Consider the following 23,458-nt stretch of genomic DNA (forward strand, 5'->3'; position numbering starts at 1 on the left):
AGAAGACCATACCTTCATTCCATTGAAATGTACCTTTATAGAAGACCATACTTTCATTCCTTTGAAATGTACCTTTATAGATGACCATACCTTCATTCCATTGAAATGTACCTTTATAGAAGACCATACCTTCATTCCCTTGGAATGTTCCTTTATAGAAGACCAAACCTTCATTCCATTGAAATGTACCTTTATAGAAGACCATACATTCATTCCTTTGAAATGTTCCTTTATAGAAGACCATACCTTCATTCCATTGAAATGTACCTTTATCGAAGACAATACATTCATTCCATTGGAATGTACCTTTATGGAAGACCATACCTTCATTCCATTGGAAGGTTCCTTTATAGAAGACCATACCTTCATCCCATTGAAATGTACCTTTATAGAGAAGACCATACCTTCATTCCATTGGAATGCACCTTTATAGAAGACCATACCTTCATTCCATTGGAATGTACCTTTATAGAAGACCATACCTTCATTCCATTGACATCATGGAGGGGCATCTGAATTCTGTTCAGTAACGGATCTCTGTCTACATCCAGAAAATCATCAGAAACCTCAGTGTCCATGGGAACCTTGAGCACCTTGGTGAGGTCGTACTCTGGGGTCTCTATTTTGTACCGTTTCATGGCTAGCATCTGCATCTGCTCCTCAGATATAATCCCTTTAGATTTTGCCTTCCTTGATTTCCCTGTTTTCTCAGATGCTTGGTTATGGGTCCTTTTTTCTGGTTTCTTCTTCGGTGACAGCTCGGTAGCAACTGAAACCATCTTTGGGGAGAAACTTGACGTGTCAAGCAGTGATGACTTTTCAGCAGAAGACTGTCGACATAGTGAGCTTGATGTACCAGGAACAACAGATCCATGTGGTAATGAAAACCCTATTGATAAAGAACCAGTCAAAGAGGATTTTCCAATCAGTGTCTTTGACAACAGTAGCTGTGGTTGAATCTCCGCTTTCGACGATCCACTTGTCAATAACGATGTCCGAGTTGATTGGCTGCTAAGATTGGAGGCAGAATGGAGTGAAGTCTTCCCTGACAGACTTGACCCGACCAGATTACTCTGAAGGTTGGATCTGAGGAGAGAACTACCTCCCAGACTACTTGACAGTAAAGATGATGTTGTCGTTAAGCGACTATCTTGCAGCTTATTTTTCTTCTTTTCACTAACAATTGTCTTCCTTGTGGAGCTCTTATGCTTTCCCAGATTGCCATAGTCTGAAGTGGATGTTTTCTGCTGTAGTGATGACAACAGTGGGGACTGCAAACTGCTGCTACCGCCTGTCAATGAGACCCCTGTAGGAAATACAAAAGTCAAGTTTTAGAGAAATCACTTATACTATACTTATATCTATGTCCACATCTGATTCTCAAATCAAAAGCAAATCAGACAGATTTAAATTTAAAGTCGTCATAAATTATAATCACACTAGAACACTGCCAATTTAAAGAATTTCTTAATTAGGTAAATGCAACAGTACACTGGTTCAAGGAGATGGATGGGTAAAGTTCAATGAATGTGTTTTGAAAATCAACAAAATAGCCAAATCTATAAGGACATGCTCTAGATTCATCTAGATATTATGAACACCCGTTACATGATGTCACTGTACTGGGGGCACCTGTTATATGATGCCATTTTACTGAAAGCACCTGTAACATGATGTCACTGTATTGAGGGTACCTGTTATATAATACAACTGTACTGATGGCACCTGTTACATGATGCCACTATATTGAGGGTACCTGTTACGTGATATCTCTGTATTGAGGGAACCTGTAACATGATGTCACTGTACTGGGGCCGGCCGGGCACCTGTTATATAATACAACTGTACTGATGGCCCCTGTAACATGATGCCACTATACTTAGGGAACCTGTTACATAATATCACCCTACTGACAGCACATGCTATATAATGCCTGTAACATGATGCCACTGTACACAGAATCTTTGTTGTGTGTCCCAAAATCTCGTACTGTGACCTACGGAAACAGATGCTTTGGGATTGTTTCGGCTAGGTTGTGGAATAGCTTATAATTACCACCTGCTATTTGAAAGTCAAATACCCTGGCCAAGTTCAAGAGGGACATCAAAACTAACATTTGCATTTGCGTCTGCATTTTAGAATCCTTGCAAAGACGTCATGTAAATACCACCCTTTTATTTGTTCAATTATGTGCACATTGCTTGCTTGAATGTATAAAAGTGATTGTAAGCCTTTGTTTTTTGTTTTCACAATTATAACCATTACTATTATCCATATGTTGTAAAGCGCTTTAGAGTAATTTTACAAATAATAAAGGGCGCTATATAAATGTTGTATATTATTATTATTATTACTGAAGACACCTGTTATATGATGCCACTGTACTGAGGGTACCTGTTATATAATAATATACAACATTTTGATTTGATATAATATACAACATTTGATATAGCACCCTATCTAGCTAACCTAAGCCACTCTTAAGCGCTTACAGTACATAGATATACAATTTATACAATCAATACATTTAGCATATGCATAAGTCAATACAATTTTGAGGAATTCGCAGGAGCTGCCTTATCAGGTGCTAATTACTACCTAGTCCTATGCCGCCTGGCTAATATCTCCATATGTGTGTATGCCTGTGTGTGTGCTGTGCTTCCAACGGTATCGTTTATAGTGCCACCTCACTTGAATGCAACAGCACAGATACCGCAACATTTACCCCATACCATTTTATACTCCACCTGGGTTGTTGGAGTTGTGTGGGCAGGAGAAAAACACTTTCTCTGAATATTCCGTGAATACGACGACTTCGGGGATCGAACCCCGGTCGCCTGCGTGGAAGGCTGGAGTGTTAACCACTCGACCAATCTGCCCATACTGATGCCACTATACTTAGGGAACCTGTTACATAATGTCAACCTACAGAGAGCACGTGCTATATAATGCCACTGTACTGAGGGCACCTGTTATATGATGCCACTGTACTGAGGGCACCTGTTATATGATGCCACTGTACTGAGGGCACCTGTTATATGATGCCACTATACTTAGGTAACCTGTTATATGATGCCACTATACTTAGGGAACCTGTTACATAATGTCAATATACTGATAGCACATGGTATGATGCCACTATACTGATTCCACCTGTTAAATGATGCCACTGTATTTAGGGCACCTGTGAAATGATGACACTGTACTGAGGGCACCAGTGTTACATGATGTCATTGTATTGAGGGAACATGTTATATTTATATGCCAATGTATTGAGGAACATGTTATATAATGCCACTGTATTAATAGGGCACCCTGTTACAGCAGGATGCCACTGTATTGGGAGCACCTGCTATATATTGGTTTCATTATCATGATGGCTCCTGTTTTATGATGCCACAGCTGTATTGAGGGCACCTGTAACATGATGTCACTGTACTGTTTGCATATGAGATATACATCATGTATATGATGCCACTGTATTGAGAGCACCTGTTATATGATGACATATTAATATTGTATTTAGGGCACCTGTTAAACATGATGTCAGGATACTGTGTCCTAAAATAGCTTTTGCTGAAAAATAATTCTTTATACGTTCACGTGTTTTATATTGTAACAGATTGTCCCTTCTTCATTCTGAAAGGACAACCAAATTTCACCCCATTGCCTCATGTTATAAATATGCCCTTCTTCACTGCCTTTACTTCATGCATGATACTAATTGCAGTATTTCTAAATAAACCTTCATCCCTCAGATCATCATGAGTTTAAAGTGACTTACCAGAGCCAGGCTTGGCTGACCATTTGGACACAAGATTTCGACTTGATGTATCCATATTCCTTGAGGTTTTACAATGTCATTATTATCTTATTGTAAATGCTGAAAAGACAAATGAAAAATTATAAAATGATTACTTTAAATTACAAGTGTTTCCATTTATATATATATATATATATATATATCTCAACCTAAACTTGTCCACACATATATATATATCTCAACCTAAACTTGTCCACACTGTTGGAATTACTTCTTTGCCCCATATATATATCTCATATATACTATGAAAATGGCGATATAATATATAAGTATCGTACTTATTAAGACTTCTGTATAGAAAGGTTTAATTAACTTACCATAATATTATTCTTAAAATTCTACTTTTAGTATTATTATTTTTCTTCCTATTTTATAGACTGCATGGTTATCATTATGAACGTACATTGCAAACATGTATGCATTCTATATCAAACTGTCCATCTCTATTTCTTTTAGATTTTGAACTAACTATTACACTATTTAATTTCTGTCAACCGCAACATATAACCTTGCAACCGGTATTCCACAAATTAACTGGTAAAAAGTCCATTTAGGCAAGTCAATCGTGTTACAAAGTGCTTCTTACCGAATATCATATCGTCTATAACACGTGCAATAAACGTTGCTAATGCGCATGGAAGAACCGATGAGAACTGCTAACACACGCATAAACAGTTATTTCACAACAAATGCAATCATTTCCGTTAGGACAAGTTTTGTGAAGCTCAGCACTTCCTTGTTACTAACCCAAGGATAAAAGCCGAGAAGTTTGTTTACTTCGGTTTACTTCGGTTTACTTTACTCCTTACCTTTAGGTCTTTCGGAATGCCTTTTACCTGATGGTAGAAAGATGTACAGCGGTTATGACAATATAATTAACAGTATTTCCTGACAATAAACATTTGCATATAAATGAATAAATGATTTGAAATACTAAACTTGGATTTATAATCATGACATCTTACTATGTCAGATATAACAGGTGGCCCAAAATGCTACCTTTAATATAACTTCATATAATTCAGTTTGAGATGCTCCCCGCCTCTTCTATGGAGGAGCCATATTTAATATTGCCGTGCACAAATAATCAAATAACATAAATCTTTTATAACATCATAATAATTTATTCAATATTAGGCCTCATGTATGAAAAGTACATTTATATATTCAAATCCTTGGGTATTATTTCCTTTTTTTTATCGTACATTCGAGATTTAAGCGAGATCAAACATGGCCGCCAATTTCAAAACAAAAACAAAAATAAAAAGTGTGTGTCTAAATGAAGCTACTGTCAAGTTCTAACGGATCCACAGGTACATCGATTTTTTTAGAATAATAATCAACGCTGTAAGTTATGCGTTATGCACTCAATAACTTCTTATTTCCTGTATATAAATGCAAAGAATCGTAGTTAGAAACATGTCTGGCGACATTAACAAAACAAGTCCATTCTTGCCACCCGCGCTGCTTGCGCAGTATTGTATTTCCGTTTGTCGTGTTTATACTTGGTTGATGTTGTTTGAAGAATACATTTATTGGTAAGTTTAAGAATTTGGCACTTAATATCATCGCATCAACATTCAGGGTGTGCAAATTAAGACCTACTCCCATATAATGATAGAGCCAGTACCGGATATTCATTTCTTTATTTTTAAGAAACTCAAATGCATGCAGGTCGAGTAAACTGGAAGGGTAATAGGCCTACTTACCACAAAAGAGTATATTGTTGTGTTTTGATATTGCACATTTGTTTTATCCAATGTAAGTTGATTTTCAGCAAATGCAATAAACTGATAAAGAACATTTTCTCAGTTTGCTCCTTTTCACCCTAGGACCATCAAGAAGACAATTCTGGTGCTGAATTAAGCTACTCTAATGATGTAACTGGGAATTCAGCATATTCGTCCCTACCACAATATATAAGAATGGATGGTGCAGCATCTGGAAACCAGGTAACCTGAGTGTGGTCAAGATACATGTATGAATCTCATTAAGAACCTGCAGAAACCAAGCACTATTATATTACTGCCAGGCTTAACATAAAATAATACAAGTGACAATAGATTGAAGAGGCTTACACTACAAGCATGCAGATGGAAATGACAAAACACGGACCTGTATGTTATATATCATTGACTCCTATATATATCTAGCATACTGACCATACTGATCGACTTAAAATGACCATTGTTGTTAATAGGATGTAAAACACAAACAAACCAAACCATACTGACTTACTTAATTATCGCCATCAATTTTACAAATTAAGGTTTATTTGATAAATACCATAGAAGGACTATAACCAATAACAATTTATCAATTGGTTATTATTGTAACATGAGAAAGAGAAAATATAACGGCCAGACCATGGTTCGAATCAGGGACCCTCCAAATTCTCTTTAACAGACGCTCTACCAATTGAGCTACCTGGTCCCTGACGATTGACCCAGTCTTGTACATTAGCATTCTTATACATGGGCCTATAAATTGCAATCTAATAAATAACTTGCATTCAAACTCACAAGGTTCAGAGCCTGATTGACTGCTCATGCATGATCATGATCACAGAATCGGATTTCTTAGTCACGGATTTGTGTTATACTCACAATAGATATTCTCAAAATATCACTGTTAAACATACTATAACAAATACAATTACAGAAAATGATAAGTTACAAGTAAATAATTAAAATATTACATTTTATCCTATTCTGTTAGTATTTGAATGTGTTTTCGTGCTAAAGGTACCACATATAGTACTACAGAATAATCACACATCATGATAAAGAAAATATAGTTACCCATCATGTTTAAGTACTACAGCAGTTTTTTCTGCAGTCTTCAGGACCATGCAGACTTACATACCAAAACACATCCAGACACATCATTCCTCTGTTGGACATATACTCCTTTCCATAAACTATAAAACATTGGAACCATAAAACACTGGAACATTGTACCATTATATTTAGCAACAGTACACTACGTAATATACCGGTACATGTAGCTAGTGTACAGCACTTATTGACTTCAACTCACTTTCCTTAATTGCAGTCTTAAGAATTGTTCTCAAACCATAATATAACAGAAAAACATTTTTGCTTAGCAAGGACATTCAAGGTTGCCAAATCACAAGTTTTGAATAGATTGGATACCATGACTCTAGAACCAATTCCATAAGATATAAAAAAAATTATAAGGATTTAAAAATGAGCTATGGTTTCCATAGCTATAGACAAAACATAAATTCTGCATTGCATGTACAGAGCTGATATTTCAATATTTTAATATTGGCCCTGGCAGTAATTATCATTGTACTAATAATCTGTCTTCACATATAATTATGCTCATGAAGTGTTGAAAGCTAGATCAGATTTCCTCGGATGGAACAGTATATATGTGCATCACAAGGGTGAAGACAAAGATTCCATTATTGTGAGCTGACAATTATCTTCGTATTTAATATGGCTTGAGGATATGGATCTCAAGGAGGAAGGAGTTTGTGTTTCAACAAAGTCATGAAACACCTTACTATTAAAGTAAATTATTTTAAATATTGATTTAATGTGTTTTTAAAAACATTTCTATGAATAGGTTATTTTATCGAAGAATGGTATTGAATAAAAATGGTATTAAAAGTAGTTGAAAACTGTAAACAATATGGGTTTTGATTTCTCCAGAGGATTTTCTGATTCAAATTTGTTGACAGTGGCCATTGTGAAACAATGCAAGGAATAACATTTCCTATGAGATGTGTCAAAGACAACAATGTCTTTGGATGTTGCTCAATGTGACTTTAGTTTGCGTGAGGGAGGTTTTCTATGAGTTTTGGTGCTGCATATGAGATAGATCTTGAGTTTCGTCGGAGTGAGATCTCCTCTTTGCAGGATATTTTCCTTATAATGAGATTGATGAATGTTCATATATTGTATGTAATTTGTGTTTGTATAGACTGGCTCTACCAATGACAGTGGAAGGGATGACAGCTCAAACCAAGTGTCCTCACCATCTGCTCACCGAGGATTTTCTTCTGACGAGGGTTCAGGATGGAGATCAGAAACAGAAACATCAGATGGTTAGATCAATGTTACAATCATAAATCATCCACATTTTAGGTGTCAGTTCGAAGTTCTGTGCTATATAAAAAAAAATCTTGTTGGTCAATTTGTTTCCTTAACATTACAAAGTGTCCGACTCATTATGTTATAATAGCTGTCCTCATTATCAAATGATTGATCAGCCGTGCCTTTTGGTTCGTTGTTGAATGCTTCTGTGTTCAGATCATTGCTTTTCTTCTATGTGTGGTTGTTGGTACATGTAATAACAAATTTATGAAATCTATATAAATTTGAATTGGAAAACGATTTTATGCCCAGATGATAAGAATGCTGTTATAGGCTGCAGCAGTTAATAGATAAAGTACCAACAACAGCTTTTGTTGTTGTCAGATTAAATAAAAGTGTTTTCTGAGTTATTTCAGTAAGATTAATGTTATATAAACTACTACATGTATACTGTGTGTAATATTATAACACAGCTGATGTAAGTCATTGTTTCTGTTATAGGTAACCTTAGTCTGTCACAGTACCCATTAGACGACAAATCTGGATACGATTCGGCTCACGATGGTGGCAGTATTAACGACGAGGCATTGTCCACTGCCATTACAGAGGTATCAAAGGACTTTATAACAGGGAATTTCTCCCCCATGAGGAGCATGATGAGATCTGGTGACAGTGACAGCAATTCTGATGGGGATCATAAGGGTCTGACTGGGGATCCCAGGGGAGCTGTGTATGCTAATTACCCAGAATCTGCGACAGGGATGTCTGACGTTGAGTGGAACCCGTATGAGTCGGACTATAACCCTGAACCAACCCCAAGGTCATCAGAAGATGGTGGGCCTGCACAAAACCCACTTTTAGATACCATGGCCTCGGTAACTTCACAGAGAGGCAAAGACTCGGGGTACAGCACACAGACTGTCAATACTGTGCCTAGTGTTCTACAACACCCTGACAATGCTTCAAGTGCTAAGTCCGGCTCTGATACAGGATCTGGTGAAGACTCTGACAAAACCAGTGGATCTTCCCAACCCACTTCTCAGCAATTTTATGCTATATTTTCTGACCAGAGTCGTGATGGAGGGATGCAGGTTCCAGGGGGTCAAGGCCCTGAAGGTCAAAGGTTAACAAGAAGAGACTCAGGGGAGGCTCTACCTGAATTCAAATCAGAAAATGGGCAAAGAAAGCTGGAGATGCCTTTGTTAGTTTTGAGGAAATCAGCGGAAAGTGATAATAACTCTGGGCCAGAGAATATTCACAGGTCTCAAGTTCCAGAGCCATATTCTCTTCAAGCCAATTCTGCCCCCGATTCCAGGATAGTGGTCACTAAACCTGGTGGCTCAGGTTTGAATGATGCTCCCAAACAGTCTGTATCCACTTTTAACTCAGAAGGGGGATCAAAAGCAAGAGATGTTGCGTATATTCCTGTGCTTGACAGAGAACATCTGATAGGATTGCCTCCAACTAACCCTGAATCAAACGAACAAGAAGGAGTTCAAAATGTGGTGTCAGAAAATGGTCATGTGCAGACAATGGCAGCACCTGCAGCAACCACGAATACTGTCACCCCAGCTCATTTGAGTGACCCACAGTCCCGCAGTAACATGTCACAGCGTGTCGCCAAACTCCTCAATGATGCAAGTTCATTGGGTGCCTCACTTCACAAACAGTTGTACAGCAGGGAGTCATTAGGCCTCGGGGAAGGCGACCATTATCACAAAGACAGACCAGCACTAGAGCCTAGACCTCTGGGGACCATTGAAAGACCATGTCCTGTTGAGTCAAGACCACCCCCACCTCCCTACGATGTAGTTCAAGCAGAGAGAAAGATTGATGAAGTGAGAGAAAGCCTGGAGAATCAGTCTCGAAGTGTTGGATCCTTGGGATCAAATACTCAAAATTTATCAAAGTCTGAACAAAGTATGACCTCGTCTCTTGGTGAAGAAGTGGCCAAACATCTGGTGAAGAATGATGCTTCTGGTGCAGGCAGTCTGAAGCTTGACCTCAAGTTTGTTACCGAGGAGAGGGACCTAAGTAATGAGAGTGCTGCTGAGCTGGAGGCTTTACAGCGCTACTACCGGCAGGAGCGGGAGACAGAGAGGTTGCTGGAAGAGACACGTGCCCGTCTTAACTCGGACCGCAGTACAGATTCATCAGACTCTCTCGGTCACCGAGTTCAGAATGTTTTAGCAAAGACAGCTTACGTGGAAAAAATGCAGTACCCACCTCCGGAACAGCCTCGAAAGACAGATACAGCCTACAGCGTTGTTAAGAACCCTGTACATATAGACTACTCTATGCTGCAGAGGGACCTACAGGACATACAGAACAGCCTTAACCAACAGGTAGGGGAGGAGGCCTACAGCAGTCATGCTCCACAGTCCAGGGGCCCTGACATGGACAGAAGTGGAGAAAGCTTCTCCTCAAATCCTGAAAGTGCACGAAACCGTAAACTTCTCTGGGATCATGCTGCAGACTTTGGAATCAACGTCAGTGGTGCAGGGGTGTTCCTTGGGACGATGAAAAACGATACTGAGACCGAAACTGACACCTTAGGACTTACAGCTCTAGGAGAATCTCGACCAACCACAGATGATGAGAGGCCGTCACCTGACCAAGGACGTAGGAAGGTGGATGTTGTAGGTGACCAGCTGAATTCTGAATCAGAGCTTGACACTGGAAATCTTGCTCCTGATGTAGAAGATATCATTCGAAAATATCAGTCTAGGAAAGGAGATAAGGAGACATTGGACAACTCTGGTTTAGCGAGTCGTGTTTTCACCATCCTCACCAAGGAGCCACCACAGAAACAGGTGTTTGGTATCCTGGAGGAGGCCATGCAACAGGAACGTGTGATGATGGAGAGAATTGCCAACCGACCAAAGATGGACTCTAGTTATGACAGCTACGAATCACCAGATGGCAGTTTTATAGTTCATGACAGAGACATTAAGAAACAGTTGGAGTGGTCACAGATGAGTTCATTAAATGGCAGCATGCATCCAGACAAAACAAATGCCTCAGAGCTGTCCTTCCTGAAGGGTGGCAGACATGCACCCTTCAATGCACTAGGGAATGCACAGAAGTACTTATCATCTCAGATACAGAAAACCACAGATCGTACATTTGACCACAGTATAAACCTACGAACACCATGTCGTCAAGTGATTGACTGCTACCCAGTGTACAGGGACGACCAAGGGCAGGTAAATCCTGGAGCGGCCAGAGAAGCGTGGCCAGACCAGGGGGCCAATCAGGAAGATAACGTAGAGACTAAAGATGAAGAGGTTTACCACGAATTACAGCCATCTCCTGTACGACCTCCAAGGGAACTGGATCTCAAGGACACGGTGACACCACAGCTGGCCAAGTAAGTCTCTCTTTAATTGCATGGCTCTTTGGCTATTATTGTAGAGATGCAGATTGGATGAATACCAAATTGTCCCCTCATTCTGCACCTTGTGGTAGAACAATCACTGAAAAGTGTTAGTATTAGGATCAAAACTCATAGATGTTTCCTATGGTATATTTCTTTCCTATTTCACCACAAATGAACTAAGGTAGTGATCCATGATACATGTACCTTACTATCTTTAGTAGCTGTAATTATATAATCTTTGTACTGTAGACTATCACGATCAGTAGTGTATGTTCACCAGTAGTAGATAATTATTTTTAAGACGGGAAAAATATTCTTAAATTATTTTCATTTGCACCATTATTTTACACTTTAAAAATTATTTCTCTTTATTGACATTTCATTTTCTCATTTTAGCAGATTTTTTAAAACCATTTTTGTCATCAAACACTGTGTCAATGTTCACGACCATTGTTGTGTTGTATCACCTGTTTGACTGTTAGAGGCTCTTCTCACTATCATAAAACAGAATCCACATAATTTCACTTCACAATAAAATGTGATCCAAACAATAATGTTTTTTTGTAAATGACAAACTAGTTAATCTGTGGTGTTTCCATTACATCATACTCCTTCTCAATCACACTCATTCTCATCAGACACAAACATCTCCTTCTCAATCACACTCTTTCTCATCAGACACAAACATCTCCTTCTCAATCACAGTCTTTCTCATCAGACACAAACATCTCCTGTTCATCGCACATTCATCTGTTCACAGATTTCAATCCATACACTACTTCAGTTCTCATATCACTCAATACTTAAAAATTAAAAATTACTGTTTTTGAAAAAAAAAACATGTTCTATACCTAAGGTATGTTAAAATCATTACTGCAATCTTGTCAATCTTAGAGGAATTTTATCAAGGTCTTAAAAGAATTTAATGACATGTAAAATGTGATTTGTTTAAAGATGTTTTGTCATGAAACATACATCAGTAAACTAGAATTCATCCAATCCATAAAGTGTTATTCTCCCTTCTCTCGATCCATTATCTAGATCACTGCATTATTGATTATATAATAAACAGTAATCATGAATCCCTGTATTACCATAGAATCATTGTCAATCTCAGGATAAATTACATAAACAGAAAGGATTTGGGTACTAGTAAATTAGGGATACAGTTGCAGCTTTATTTATACCCTGTACGGTCAATCCCCTGATGGACACATCAGTTAGAGGTATTCATGCAATTACTGACTTCTCGGATGCATTCACAGATTGTAACATGTCACAATGTGTTTTATGAGTGGTTTATCATGTGTTATCCCCAAGTATGGCATTGTCTGGATCTAGCAAGCTCTAGTTTGGTAGTGTGGTTAATATATGTAGTCTATAGATAAAAATCACAGAGAGCTATTCTATGTTACAACATACGATGTGGTGTATATCAATATTGAAACTCAGTAAAATACTTATAAAGAATAAGAAGTAAAGTCTTTTTTGAGGTTTCAGTCTCCATGAAAATTTAAAGTAATGCATGTACAAAAATTGTTCATTCATAATTTAATTCTTCAAAGACCGATTGGAATTGTGTTATGCTTTAGAAAAAAACATTTAGGCAGTTAGATAGTCACTTTTTGGTATACTGTAATCAATTTGCTAGCTCCAGACAATGAACAAAAAGTTAAATCACATTTTTGGATCACTCTTGTGTTGTGTGTGTGTTTTCCCGAACAGGTGTGTGCACATGTGTCACTATTTGAAGGTCGAATAGTACATGTCTCCGTGGCAACAGGTTGGGCAAGATGCTAGCCTGGCATGAAGTGCAAGAGATTAAGAAAGTAATAAATTACACTGAAGGGTTAAAACAAAATAAAAAAATTGTTGAGCCAATAAAGATTGATTAAAAACATTGGGATTGAGGGGATCTTTGAAGTGATAAGTATTGTATAAAGAACTGCCTTGAGTGGTTGTTACACAGCCTCTCTGTGAATGTGAATTTCATATTTTGGTAATTATGTAAAATAAAGTGAAAACTTGAGTCAAATATTACCTGGTAAAATATTTCGGTCTAAATATCGACCTAAAATGACAAATTATATTCATTTCATCTGTGTAGTATTAATTACAAATTAATTACATGTCAGGGAATGAATTATTGGAGCTTGGCTGAAGCTAAGGTTGCATGACTTCAGACATGGATCTGTATTAAAAGTTAAACCTGTTTTTTGTTCAGCTTTTGAATGTTACATAGATATGTAAAACGTACCTGGCCTTGGATTGCTTGCATGTTAAAATTCATTTCCATGGTATAATAGGTAGCAGCAATCATAATTAATAATCACATCTGCTCAAATATGTATCTTTTCATGGTAATATTCCGCATCATTCCGTTCTGATTTGTTAGCACAGCTGACATTAATTTTACATGGGTTCTGTATGTGGTGTTTTACATTTCATCAATATTTTATCTACAATATACTATTTGGTTGTGGAGCATTGGCACCAGCTTTTCAAACCAGCTTAAATAATTGCTTAAACATAAGCTGCGACCCCTTACTGAAGACACTTAAATACGGTGTAAGTGTACCGAAGCATTGAGTGTTGATGTGGAGAATTTGGTTACCAAAATGTCTTTTATAACAAGTTTTCCTGATAGATTCAGCAAGAATTGTCATAACGTTATAACTGGTAACCATCCCTAAACTTTGTTCTACAGATTATCTTTGATTATCATCAACTTGAAAATAAGGAATAAGTGATGAATATATAGTACATGAATTAATAAGGGATTAGTTGTGTGTGACTTATAAAGTAAGGGGGGATATGTATGGCATGACATATAAATATGGTTATCTGGAATTCATAGAAAAAAGAAAAGTGAAAAAAAAGGAAAAAATTTGGTGATTGATGCATTTGAAAGTGTAATCTAAGGGAATTAGATGTCTTTTAACATACAACTTGCAATTTTCTTTTAACTTAAAATATAATTTAAATTTACGCGATCTAAAGTCAGTGAACTGAGCATGATCATGTCCAGCAGAGCATGCCCCTCCCTGTGTGCCCCTGAGTGTACCCCTTCACCCCTACCTATCACCACCAATCCTGTTTTGCAGTGAACGTTTTTTTCTTACTGATCTGGACAACTGCCCAGTCCAGCAACCGGACCATCAGCGGCGATACAGCGACCCTCGTGACCTCTCACCGGACTTCAGGATTAGTCCCGACAGGTACAGTGTGGCCATCAATGAAGGATCCAAAGGGATTCTTATTTAGAGAATGAGGCACCCAAAGGGATTCTCATTTAGAGAATGAGGCACCCAAAGGGATTCTCATTTAGAGAATGAGGCACCCAAAGGGCCATGTTATTGTTGGTAGTGTTAGTCTCATTGACAAAGTAGGGGCCATGTTAATTGTATGAATTTTTATGAGGTATGATGATATCTCCTAAGGTCCTTATAGGGCATGCCTTTATGACTCCCAAACCTGCATGTCCTATTCATACTAACTCCACCACCCAATGTAATGCATTCTTTTACTTAAACATTTTACATTATGTGTTCATAATTTCTTTTGTGATTAAGTGTGAAAATTATATCGATAGTTGTCAAACATCCTTTTAGGTTATAATATTGTATAAGTTTTAAGACTGAGTTAATTAATTACATGTTGTTTCAAGTAATCATGCTGTAGTTCACAGTATTACTAATTTTTGTTGATTATTAACTTCAAATACGAAATTATAATCCAATCACTAATTGATAAAATCTATATATAGATAATTGCTTTCTGCCGCATACATACTGTTAACACAATAACAATTGTATCATTAAAGGTTATTAGCCGACATATTTTTATTATCCCCTGCTTTCACCGAAAACGGGGATATTAATTTGGGTTTGTCTGTCTGTCTGTCTGTCACGCTTCGTTTCCGTGCAATAACTACTACAAATGTTAACCGATTTTCTTGATATCAGGATTAAATGCCTTAAGGGCACGGCCAAGGTTGATGACCACTTTCAGCGGACCCCATTTGGCAGAGTTATGTCCCCTTGAATAATGAAAAACTTAATTATCTACCGTTTCTGTTCAATAACTCTCGCAAATATTATCTGATTGTCTTCAAACTGAGTGACAGGGTTCAACGCATTAAGGGCTCGGCCAAGTTTGACAACCACTTTAATCGGACTCCATTTGGCAGAGTTGTGGCCCCTTGATTAACGAAAAACTTCATTATCTGCAGTTTCCGCTTAGTAACTCTATCAAATATTAGCCAAATTCCTCTTTGGTTTTCGTGTTATAATTGCTGTATATACTGTTCAGATGTTTCAATAAAATATTGTAAAACATTGTACTTGGGATAATAAATGAGGTATAGGTGGGTTTTTTCCTCCAAGTTTCAAGCTATACATTATGTCTCAACAGCACGATACTCTCATGTTTAAACCTAACCTCAATGTTAACCTACAATATGCCCTGCAAGCGGGGGATATAAATTCCACGAATTTGCTTGTTATATATATCCTGGATAGGTGTCAATGTTTGTCAAAGCATGCCAGCTTATTCACATAAATATACTATCTTTTCTTTACAATATTGTACATATATGTGTATTGAATTGCCATTCCAGAGGTTGCTGCTCAATGCAAACCCAATGAAGTATTTTATGTTATATATTTTGTGTATGTACATGTTTCATTATGTAATATGTGTATTCTTCAGCACAAAAGAAAAGACATACCCGTAGAAAACTACCTCATTATGTGCACTTTGGTTAATTTCAGAAGCCCATCTTTTGTGATGTCTAAACCTTGTTGATGTATCTGTACCTAAGTAGCTTTATACTTCAGTTGATCTATTTATACCTCAGTTGATCTATTTATACTTCAGTTGATATATTTATACCTCAGTTGATCTATTCCGTCTTTGCGTATTTCAGAGTTATCTTCTCTTGGGAGCACGTATTGATTGTTACGTCACTTGTTTGTAAGACTAACCTCATCAATTTTTGAGCAAACGACGTACTTTTCTCACACAAACCAATGACGTAACAATCAATACCTGCTCCCAAGAGAAGATAACTCTGCAATACGCAAAGACGGAATTTATACCTCAGTTGATCTTTTAAACATCAGTTGATCTTTTAAACATCAGTTGATCTATTTACTCTAGTTGATCTTTTTACTCTAGTTGATCTATTTATACCTCAGTTGATCTACTTATACTTCAGTTGATCTATTTATACCTCAGTTGATCTATTTATACTTCAGTTGATATATTTATACTTCAGTTGTTCAATACTTCAGTTAATGTATTCATAACTTATTTGCTTTATTTATACTCTTTATACTTCAGATGATCTTCCGATCAGCTTGCCTGTTATACTTAAAGTTTAACCAAAGCTCCCTTTACAAGTCCTATCACCACTTGTATGTACCGGTACTGGGTACAGTACATACATGTGTGGTTACTACATTCTAAGTGTGAATAAGAGATCCTTGCGTTGTATATCTCACAGGGATTGAAATGTTCACCAATCTATAATGCAATTAAGATTTTTGGAGGAACGAAAATCTTATATATCTCATAAATATTCCTATAAAAATGTTTTTTGGAAGATGAAAACATTGAGAGATCTTCTAATCTTCCATGTAAATTAAATCTTTGTTGGAAGAAGAGTCTTAATTAAATATGGTTATCTATATTTAGGGAGCGGCATACCAGAAGTAGGTCAGAGGAGGCTGCACCATTGGGTCATGATGATAACTCGACATCGTTGACTGACCGTAGACATGCTTCATCATCTGCTGGGTAAGGACTATTTTTGTCCCTGGAGATTAACAATATAATCTCTGTTTCTTTAGCAACAATGTTTTTATAGAAAAATAAAAATGTCAATTTAATATTCACATACATTATTTGAAATGATATCAGATTTACAGACACTGTTTCATCGACTACATGTGTTTTTCAGTGACGATGGCCGTCCGTCCAGCAGTAAGAGTGCCCGACTGTCGCGGTCTGGGAGTGACCGACAGGAAACATACGGTGGCAACAGTCCGCAGTTAGGTCAGTACATACACAGAGAAAAGCATGTCAAATGTTCACAGCTAAGTTGTTTTATTATTTTGAAAAAAATACAAAACATTCTTGCTATTTCTGCAATATAAGCCTTGTGTTGTTACAGCATCCCATCCAGTCTGACCTTTATGTTTTATTCCACATTTTTAGAAACGCTGACTTCACTGTTACTTATTTTATTAATTTTTGCGAAAATTTGTGAAGGGCATTGCGTATGAATTCAAGTATTACGTAAACAATTATTTATACATACTTAGCAAATATGCTATGTGACTACATTGTACATGATATGTTAAAAGAAAGTTACTCATATAATCTTTTCAAGTGCCTCTGACTTTTCAAATTCTATCCATGAACCCTAGGTACACTTAAAAAATGATATGAAGTGAGAACAATTTGGGAACTGTGAAGTTCATGTTACAGGTCATTGACAGACTAGTAGGTTATCAACTCTGGTAGAAGGTCTTTGATGCAGTCACTCTAGATCTGATCATATTGATGTGGCCATTCAATGCACAATGTATTTTTTATTTCTGATTTTGAAGCATGAATGCCGTACTGTAAACATTATCTACTGGAAACATTATTTACTTAATTGTCTACAGTAAACATTGTCTACAGTAAAGGTGTCTTTGTGGCTTTATGGCAGACTTTATTTAGAGAATATTGGACACTGTGATTGTAGATAACTTTGATATTGTGTGTTGGGACCTATATCAATATACACAGTATATATTCTGCATGCCCATGCTTGCAATATTTTCAGCTCGTAGGAAGAAGAAATACCGTCGTCATCACAGAGGTAGAGAGTGTGCTAACTTAACATTGACAGAGTTTTCTAACATATAACAGAATTGTGTGTGATATACCATGTAAAATGTATGTGCATGAAGTTTGAGTGTCTGAAGAAAATGGAACAGGAAGAAAAGTTTATGAACTAGTTCGTGGAATTACAGGGTTATGGGTTTATTTTAGAAGTTTTATGGATGCATTTTTTCAAATAGAAATTATTGTGGCTTAACAGGGAAAAAAACACCTAAGTATAACATATAAAATGGGAAAAATATTGCAGTAAAACTTTGTTACGCCCCCTGCATTATTTGACTTGATTAGGACATGTGTTACTTATGTCTGTGGTCATTACTCTTGTAACTTCATTTCTTAACAAATTTTGACCAATCTTTATACACAGTTCAATTAGATTAGAGAATATCTCAAATCAGTTTGTGTTTAGGGTGTCAAGGCCAAGGTTACCAATGCTATTAATAGTACCTGGTAAGTTATGGACCGAAACTTCAGTGACAATTTTTGTGATTGAGATTGGTAAATGACCAATTATCATTTATCCAATAATCACTCACATGGCCACTGGTAAATGACCAATTATCATTTATTCAATTATCACTCACAAGGCCACTTGACTATGTTTGTATTAATTGTGACCACTATAGTGTTGGTCTGGGCGGTTAATAGAACTAGTATTGTATAATCAGCTTTATATTTATTATTCTGTCATTAAAAGCACATGTATGTTATTTGTAGCCAACCACATGATCACTCACTTGAGAAAAGTCTACACTTGATATGAGTTCCTTTGTTGTGAATTGGTCTAATGAAAGTTCATAATAATGATGCATGTGTCTTAATGTGATGTTGATTTAAGTTTTCAGAAAACCTGACAATGGTCAATTAAGTCCTTAGTTTGAGATTTATTGATAGGTAGAGTAATTGAGAATGAGATATATTAATTAATTTCAATTGAAGAAAATACAGAACATTATATGTACAATATAAATTTAATACCCAATTCATTCTAAAGACATGCCTGTTCAAAGTACATGTACAGTACCTAATGATGAATTTCCTGTGGGTAATTACGAGGAAGATACAGTAGACTTGATTACTGGTGAAACATAAATAAAGGAGAAGAATCGGCAAAGTAAAAAATGTTTAAGTCAATAAACCTATATGATACATGATTGTGTGACTCTTGCACATTGAGTATTTGAATACTTGAGCTTCCACAGAAATACTAGAGAGTGACTCAGAACATCTGTTGGTCATGCATAATTAACTACAACACTGGGCATGGCATTCAAGACATTTGATAGATATAATGACAAGGCAAAGTCAATATCTTCTAGGTGCTTGATAGCTCTACTGACAAGGCAAAGTCAATATCTTCTAGGTGCTTGATAGCTCTACTGACAAGGCAAAGTCAATATCTTCTAGGTGCTTGATAGCTCTACTGACAAGGCAAAGTCAATATCTTCTAGGTGCTTGATAGCTCTACTGACAAGGCAAAGTCAATATCTTCTAGGTGCTTGATAGCTCTACTGACAAGGCAAAGTCAATATCTTCTAGGTGCTTGATAGCTCTACTGACAAGGCAAAGTCAATATCTTCTAGGTGCTTGATAGCTCTACTGACAAGGCAAAGTCAATATCTTCTAGGTGCATGATGTCTGTATTAACATATGAAATATGTGTTCTAATTGCCATGCTCCTGTACATGTATTGGCAATACAGGTACCTGTACCTTAAAAGGTGTTAAGTAGCTTTATTGACAAGACAGGTATATTAAAGATCATTAGATGTTACCTAACAATTTTAACAAAGATGGTCAGTATATTGATGGTGTTGAGTATTTGAAGCGACAAGACAATGGGTACATTTAAGGTGTAAGATATCTGTATTGACAAGACTGGGTACATATGTCTTTGAGGTGTTGACAAGACAGAATCAGTATCGCCAACTGTTTTGGGCACTTTTTAATAATTTTAATATAAAGCATTAAGAATGTATGTTAATTAAGTTTATGTTTCTCCTTTCCAAAAGTGTTCTACACAACATATAAGAAACCAGTGTGAGGTTACTTTGACAAAAAAAAAATGGAATTAATTTAGACTTATTATTTCTGACACATTTGAAAGGTATATATACAGTAGAGAAAGTATTGATAACTCTCACTTAGCTGGTTCGTTTTTAGGTAAATGAGAGTGCTAATTAAAGGGTTTTCAGGTAAATGAGAGTGCTAATTAAAGGGTTTTTAGGTAAATGAGAGTGCTAATTAAAGGGTTTTTAGGTAAATGAGAGTGCTAATTAAAGGGTTTTTAGGTAAATGAGAGTGCTAATTAAAGGGTTTTTAGGTAAATGAGAGTGCTAATTAAAGGGTTTTTAGGTAAATGAGAGTGCTAATTAAAGGGTTTTTAGGTAAATGAGAGTGCTAATTAAAGGGTTTTTAGGTAAATGAGAGTGCTAATTAAAGGGAACAAGAGAGATAACTACCGAACAGAATGTAAGCTACAATGTATATAAAGATAACAACATGCCTACAGTAAGCCTGTATTAAACAGATTGTTGCCCTACCTTATTGTGCTGCACTCACCAAGTCATTCTGCGAGTACACAATCAAACCTAATAAAAATCACAATTGAAATAATCCTCAATCTATGACTATATGCAATAAAAATTATATATTGACTATATATAGTCTTGGCAAAGTAGGTGCAAATAGAGATATGCTTTTATATTCAATTGCATTTTTTTTTTTTTTTGTGATTTTTATTATGAATTAGATAAAAATGGTGTAAGAGTTGTGAAAATCACTTGAATATTCCATTCACAATATCAGATCTCCACAAACCAAATTAATCTGGATAGATTTAGATAGTTGGTGATGACGAAAAGAACATTCACAATTTACATATTGTACTGCTATATATTCTAGAAAACTCGATCCTTCCCTCTACATGATTGACCATAATTCAATGACCATTAGCGTCCATTTATTGGTGTTTTGTTGGGCTTTTCTATAGACGGCAGCCCGTCCAGTAGTGGAGGTGTCATCTCACCTGACGACTCGGACAACAGCTCACGTCGCCGGGAGGGATCAAGGCTCCGGCCATACAGGTAAAACACCTAACAACCCTGTGTTTCTTATTCTATAAATCTGGCAAATACCCCTCCCTTGTGCATTGGGCCCTTCTGGTATAGACACATTATCTGTCATATAATGAAATCAGCCATACATTCGTCTGCTGGATAACCGAACTACTCGGTAGTGAAGCGGACGTAAAACCTATCAATCAATCAATCAATCAGCCATACCTGTGTTTGTCTGGTTAGATGACCAAGCTGGTTGTTGAATTGTCCCTCGGGACTGTACCAGGAAATCATGGTGGTAATTAATTAAGGCAGGTATTGATGTCTGAATATGTTAGAGCAAGAGACTACTACATCATGTGTAATAGTGTGGTGAGATTGGAATGTGAGGACAGACTACAGGTACACCGCTATGAGAAATAAATCATATATATGTTTGGAGATGAGGACTGTTACCTAACACTATATACAGCTTTTTAACCTGTCAGTTCTATATCTTATCAATTGACACTTAATGAGTTGATGAAGTGCTGACTGACTTTTGGTGCCGATTATAGTATATTATGGTGATTGTGTAGTCCTATCATAAGTTGTGCTGAATAAGAGATTAGTAAAGGTGCTAATGAGGTTTTGATGCTAAAAAGGACTGAGAAATTTGGAAAACCTCTTACGTGAGCCCCAGTTTTGGATGGTTTTCAAGTATTTGTTCTATATGAACAGCAGAGGGTTTGGAATCTTTGGACATGAGGATTTGTTGTCAACATAGACAGGGAAGTTTTTATGTATGACTGTGACATATGAATAGACATTGGAGTTCACAGTTGTCGGAGTGACATGGGCAGCCTACATCGGTGGCTGCGGTGGGACCAAGGGGTTACCAGCCATGACCTTGACCTCATGTTTGACATGATGGATTGGGATATGATTTATCACATTATGTATGTAGTAATGGTTCAAATGTTTTTCCTTGTTGAAAATTAAGTGAGTTACCTGGGTATGTTAGTAAATAATGAAATGAATATAAGATAAAGTTGCAGGATAATAGTTAAGTTTCAGATTTACACTAGATATCATATTTTACATGTACAGCAGACCCTCTTTATTCTGAACGCTACAGCTCCCGACCTGGAATAAATAAATTTCAAGATAAATAAACATATCATATCAGGCATGCAAATGTTTGATGGCTTCTGACCGACCATACAGGACTGTAGTATTGAGTATGTTATGTGTAGATGATGTAAGGTGTGCTTAAGTGTTTTTTTTACAGACTATATCAGAGACCATTAACTATATTATGTGTATGGAAAAGGTGTTATATTTTCGATAATGTTGTCTCTAACAGACCATACAGGAAACTAATAGATATATTATCTGTGTATGAAGTAAGTCATTCTAATGTGTGACTGTCTTTGACAGACCTTACGGGAGCCGTGATCTGTACTACACTGAGGACAATGATGACTCGGGGTCACTGATTGACAGCGTCGCTACAGTGGAGAGTACACACACAGGTATGTAGCTCCAATCTTATATTGGTCAGTGTTCTTAACTTTCGACCAGTCCCATTATACGTTATAGCTCACATTCGCTTATACAGTAAAATACAGTACAAACTCACTTAGTTTGAATTCTCGATATTGTAAAGTCATACATTGTGCTCCCCATAAAAAATATATGCTTATGGTGAACTGTTTTTATAGGTTCTCCGAGCTTCGTTATAGAGTTGGCCAGTATTTTACTGTATGTATTAGTTTGCAGCACAATCCTTTTTAAAGAATTTGAATGAGATTTTCATATCTGTCTTCTTCATTATGGCTTGAAAAATCATTTGCGCAACTTCCATTTTATATAAATATTTATGAATTTAGATTGTGGTTGAAGGATTTGATAATTAAGTGCATAGAGTAAGACTTTTGTGAACTGTAAGCATGAAAGGCACTATGTTCAAAGACACTTAGTACGCTATCTTGCATGTTTTATGGTATAACCTGGAACTTTCAATGCCGATTCTTTGCAGCTGTAAATTCTACCATGGAGAGCTCACACTCAGGTGAATCTGCCTTTATCTATACCTGTCACCTATTTCTCTGTCTCCTGCTGGTTCCACCAACTTCTCAGTGTTTTGATTGGTCCAAATTTCAACCAAACTTGCTTTATCTGACTTCACCTGCCATATTCAAGCGAGATCCCTATACTTCAGTAGTACATGTACTATCTTACACAAAACAAAGAGAATC

At 36.7% G+C, this 23,458-nt stretch overlaps 2 protein-coding genes across 6 annotated transcripts in view; one reads left to right on the forward strand and one right to left on the reverse strand.

Annotated features, from left to right (window-relative positions):
* The window catches only part of LOC110466407 (telomerase protein component 1-like), a 59,576-nt gene extending 55,017 nt beyond the window's left edge, over nucleotides 1-4,559 (reverse strand). Inside the window, exons 1-3 of the mRNA XM_021522860.1 lie at nucleotides 4,410-4,559; nucleotides 3,785-3,883; nucleotides 483-1,306 (exon numbers count right to left, since the gene is read on the reverse strand). Coding sequence (XP_021378535.1) covers nucleotides 483-1,306; nucleotides 3,785-3,839 — 879 coding nt within the window. The 5' untranslated portion in view covers nucleotides 3,840-3,883; nucleotides 4,410-4,559. The remainder of the gene's footprint in view (nucleotides 1-482; nucleotides 1,307-3,784; nucleotides 3,884-4,409) is intronic.
* A 489-nt stretch (nucleotides 4,560-5,048) lies between these two features.
* LOC110466410 overlaps nucleotides 5,049-23,458 on the forward strand; it is a 45,964-nt gene continuing 27,554 nt past the window's right edge. For 2 of the 5 annotated variants that reach the window (XM_021522865.1, XM_021522869.1), the window contains exons 1-9: nucleotides 5,256-5,361; nucleotides 5,656-5,775; nucleotides 7,775-7,898; nucleotides 8,389-11,257; nucleotides 14,371-14,484; nucleotides 16,964-17,065; nucleotides 17,229-17,323; nucleotides 21,152-21,245; nucleotides 22,638-22,732. In XM_021522865.1, the coding sequence (XP_021378540.1) occupies nucleotides 5,749-5,775; nucleotides 7,775-7,898; nucleotides 8,389-11,257; nucleotides 14,371-14,484; nucleotides 16,964-17,065; nucleotides 17,229-17,323; nucleotides 21,152-21,245; nucleotides 22,638-22,732 (3,520 nt within the window). In that variant the 5' untranslated portion in view covers nucleotides 5,256-5,361; nucleotides 5,656-5,748. Of the gene's footprint in view, nucleotides 5,137-5,255; nucleotides 5,362-5,655; nucleotides 5,776-7,774; nucleotides 7,899-8,388; nucleotides 11,258-14,370; nucleotides 14,485-16,963; nucleotides 17,066-17,228; nucleotides 17,324-21,151; nucleotides 21,246-22,637; nucleotides 22,733-23,238; nucleotides 23,272-23,458 lie in introns of those variants that run through there. The other 3 variants (XM_021522868.1, XM_021522866.1, XM_021522867.1) reach the window with 3 other exon arrangements.

The sequence above is a fragment of the Mizuhopecten yessoensis genome, unplaced genomic scaffold, assembly GCF_002113885.1.
Source record: "Mizuhopecten yessoensis strain PY_sf001 unplaced genomic scaffold, ASM211388v2 scaffold11133, whole genome shotgun sequence".
NCBI classification, from domain to species: Eukaryota; Metazoa; Mollusca; class Bivalvia; order Pectinida; family Pectinidae; genus Mizuhopecten; species Mizuhopecten yessoensis.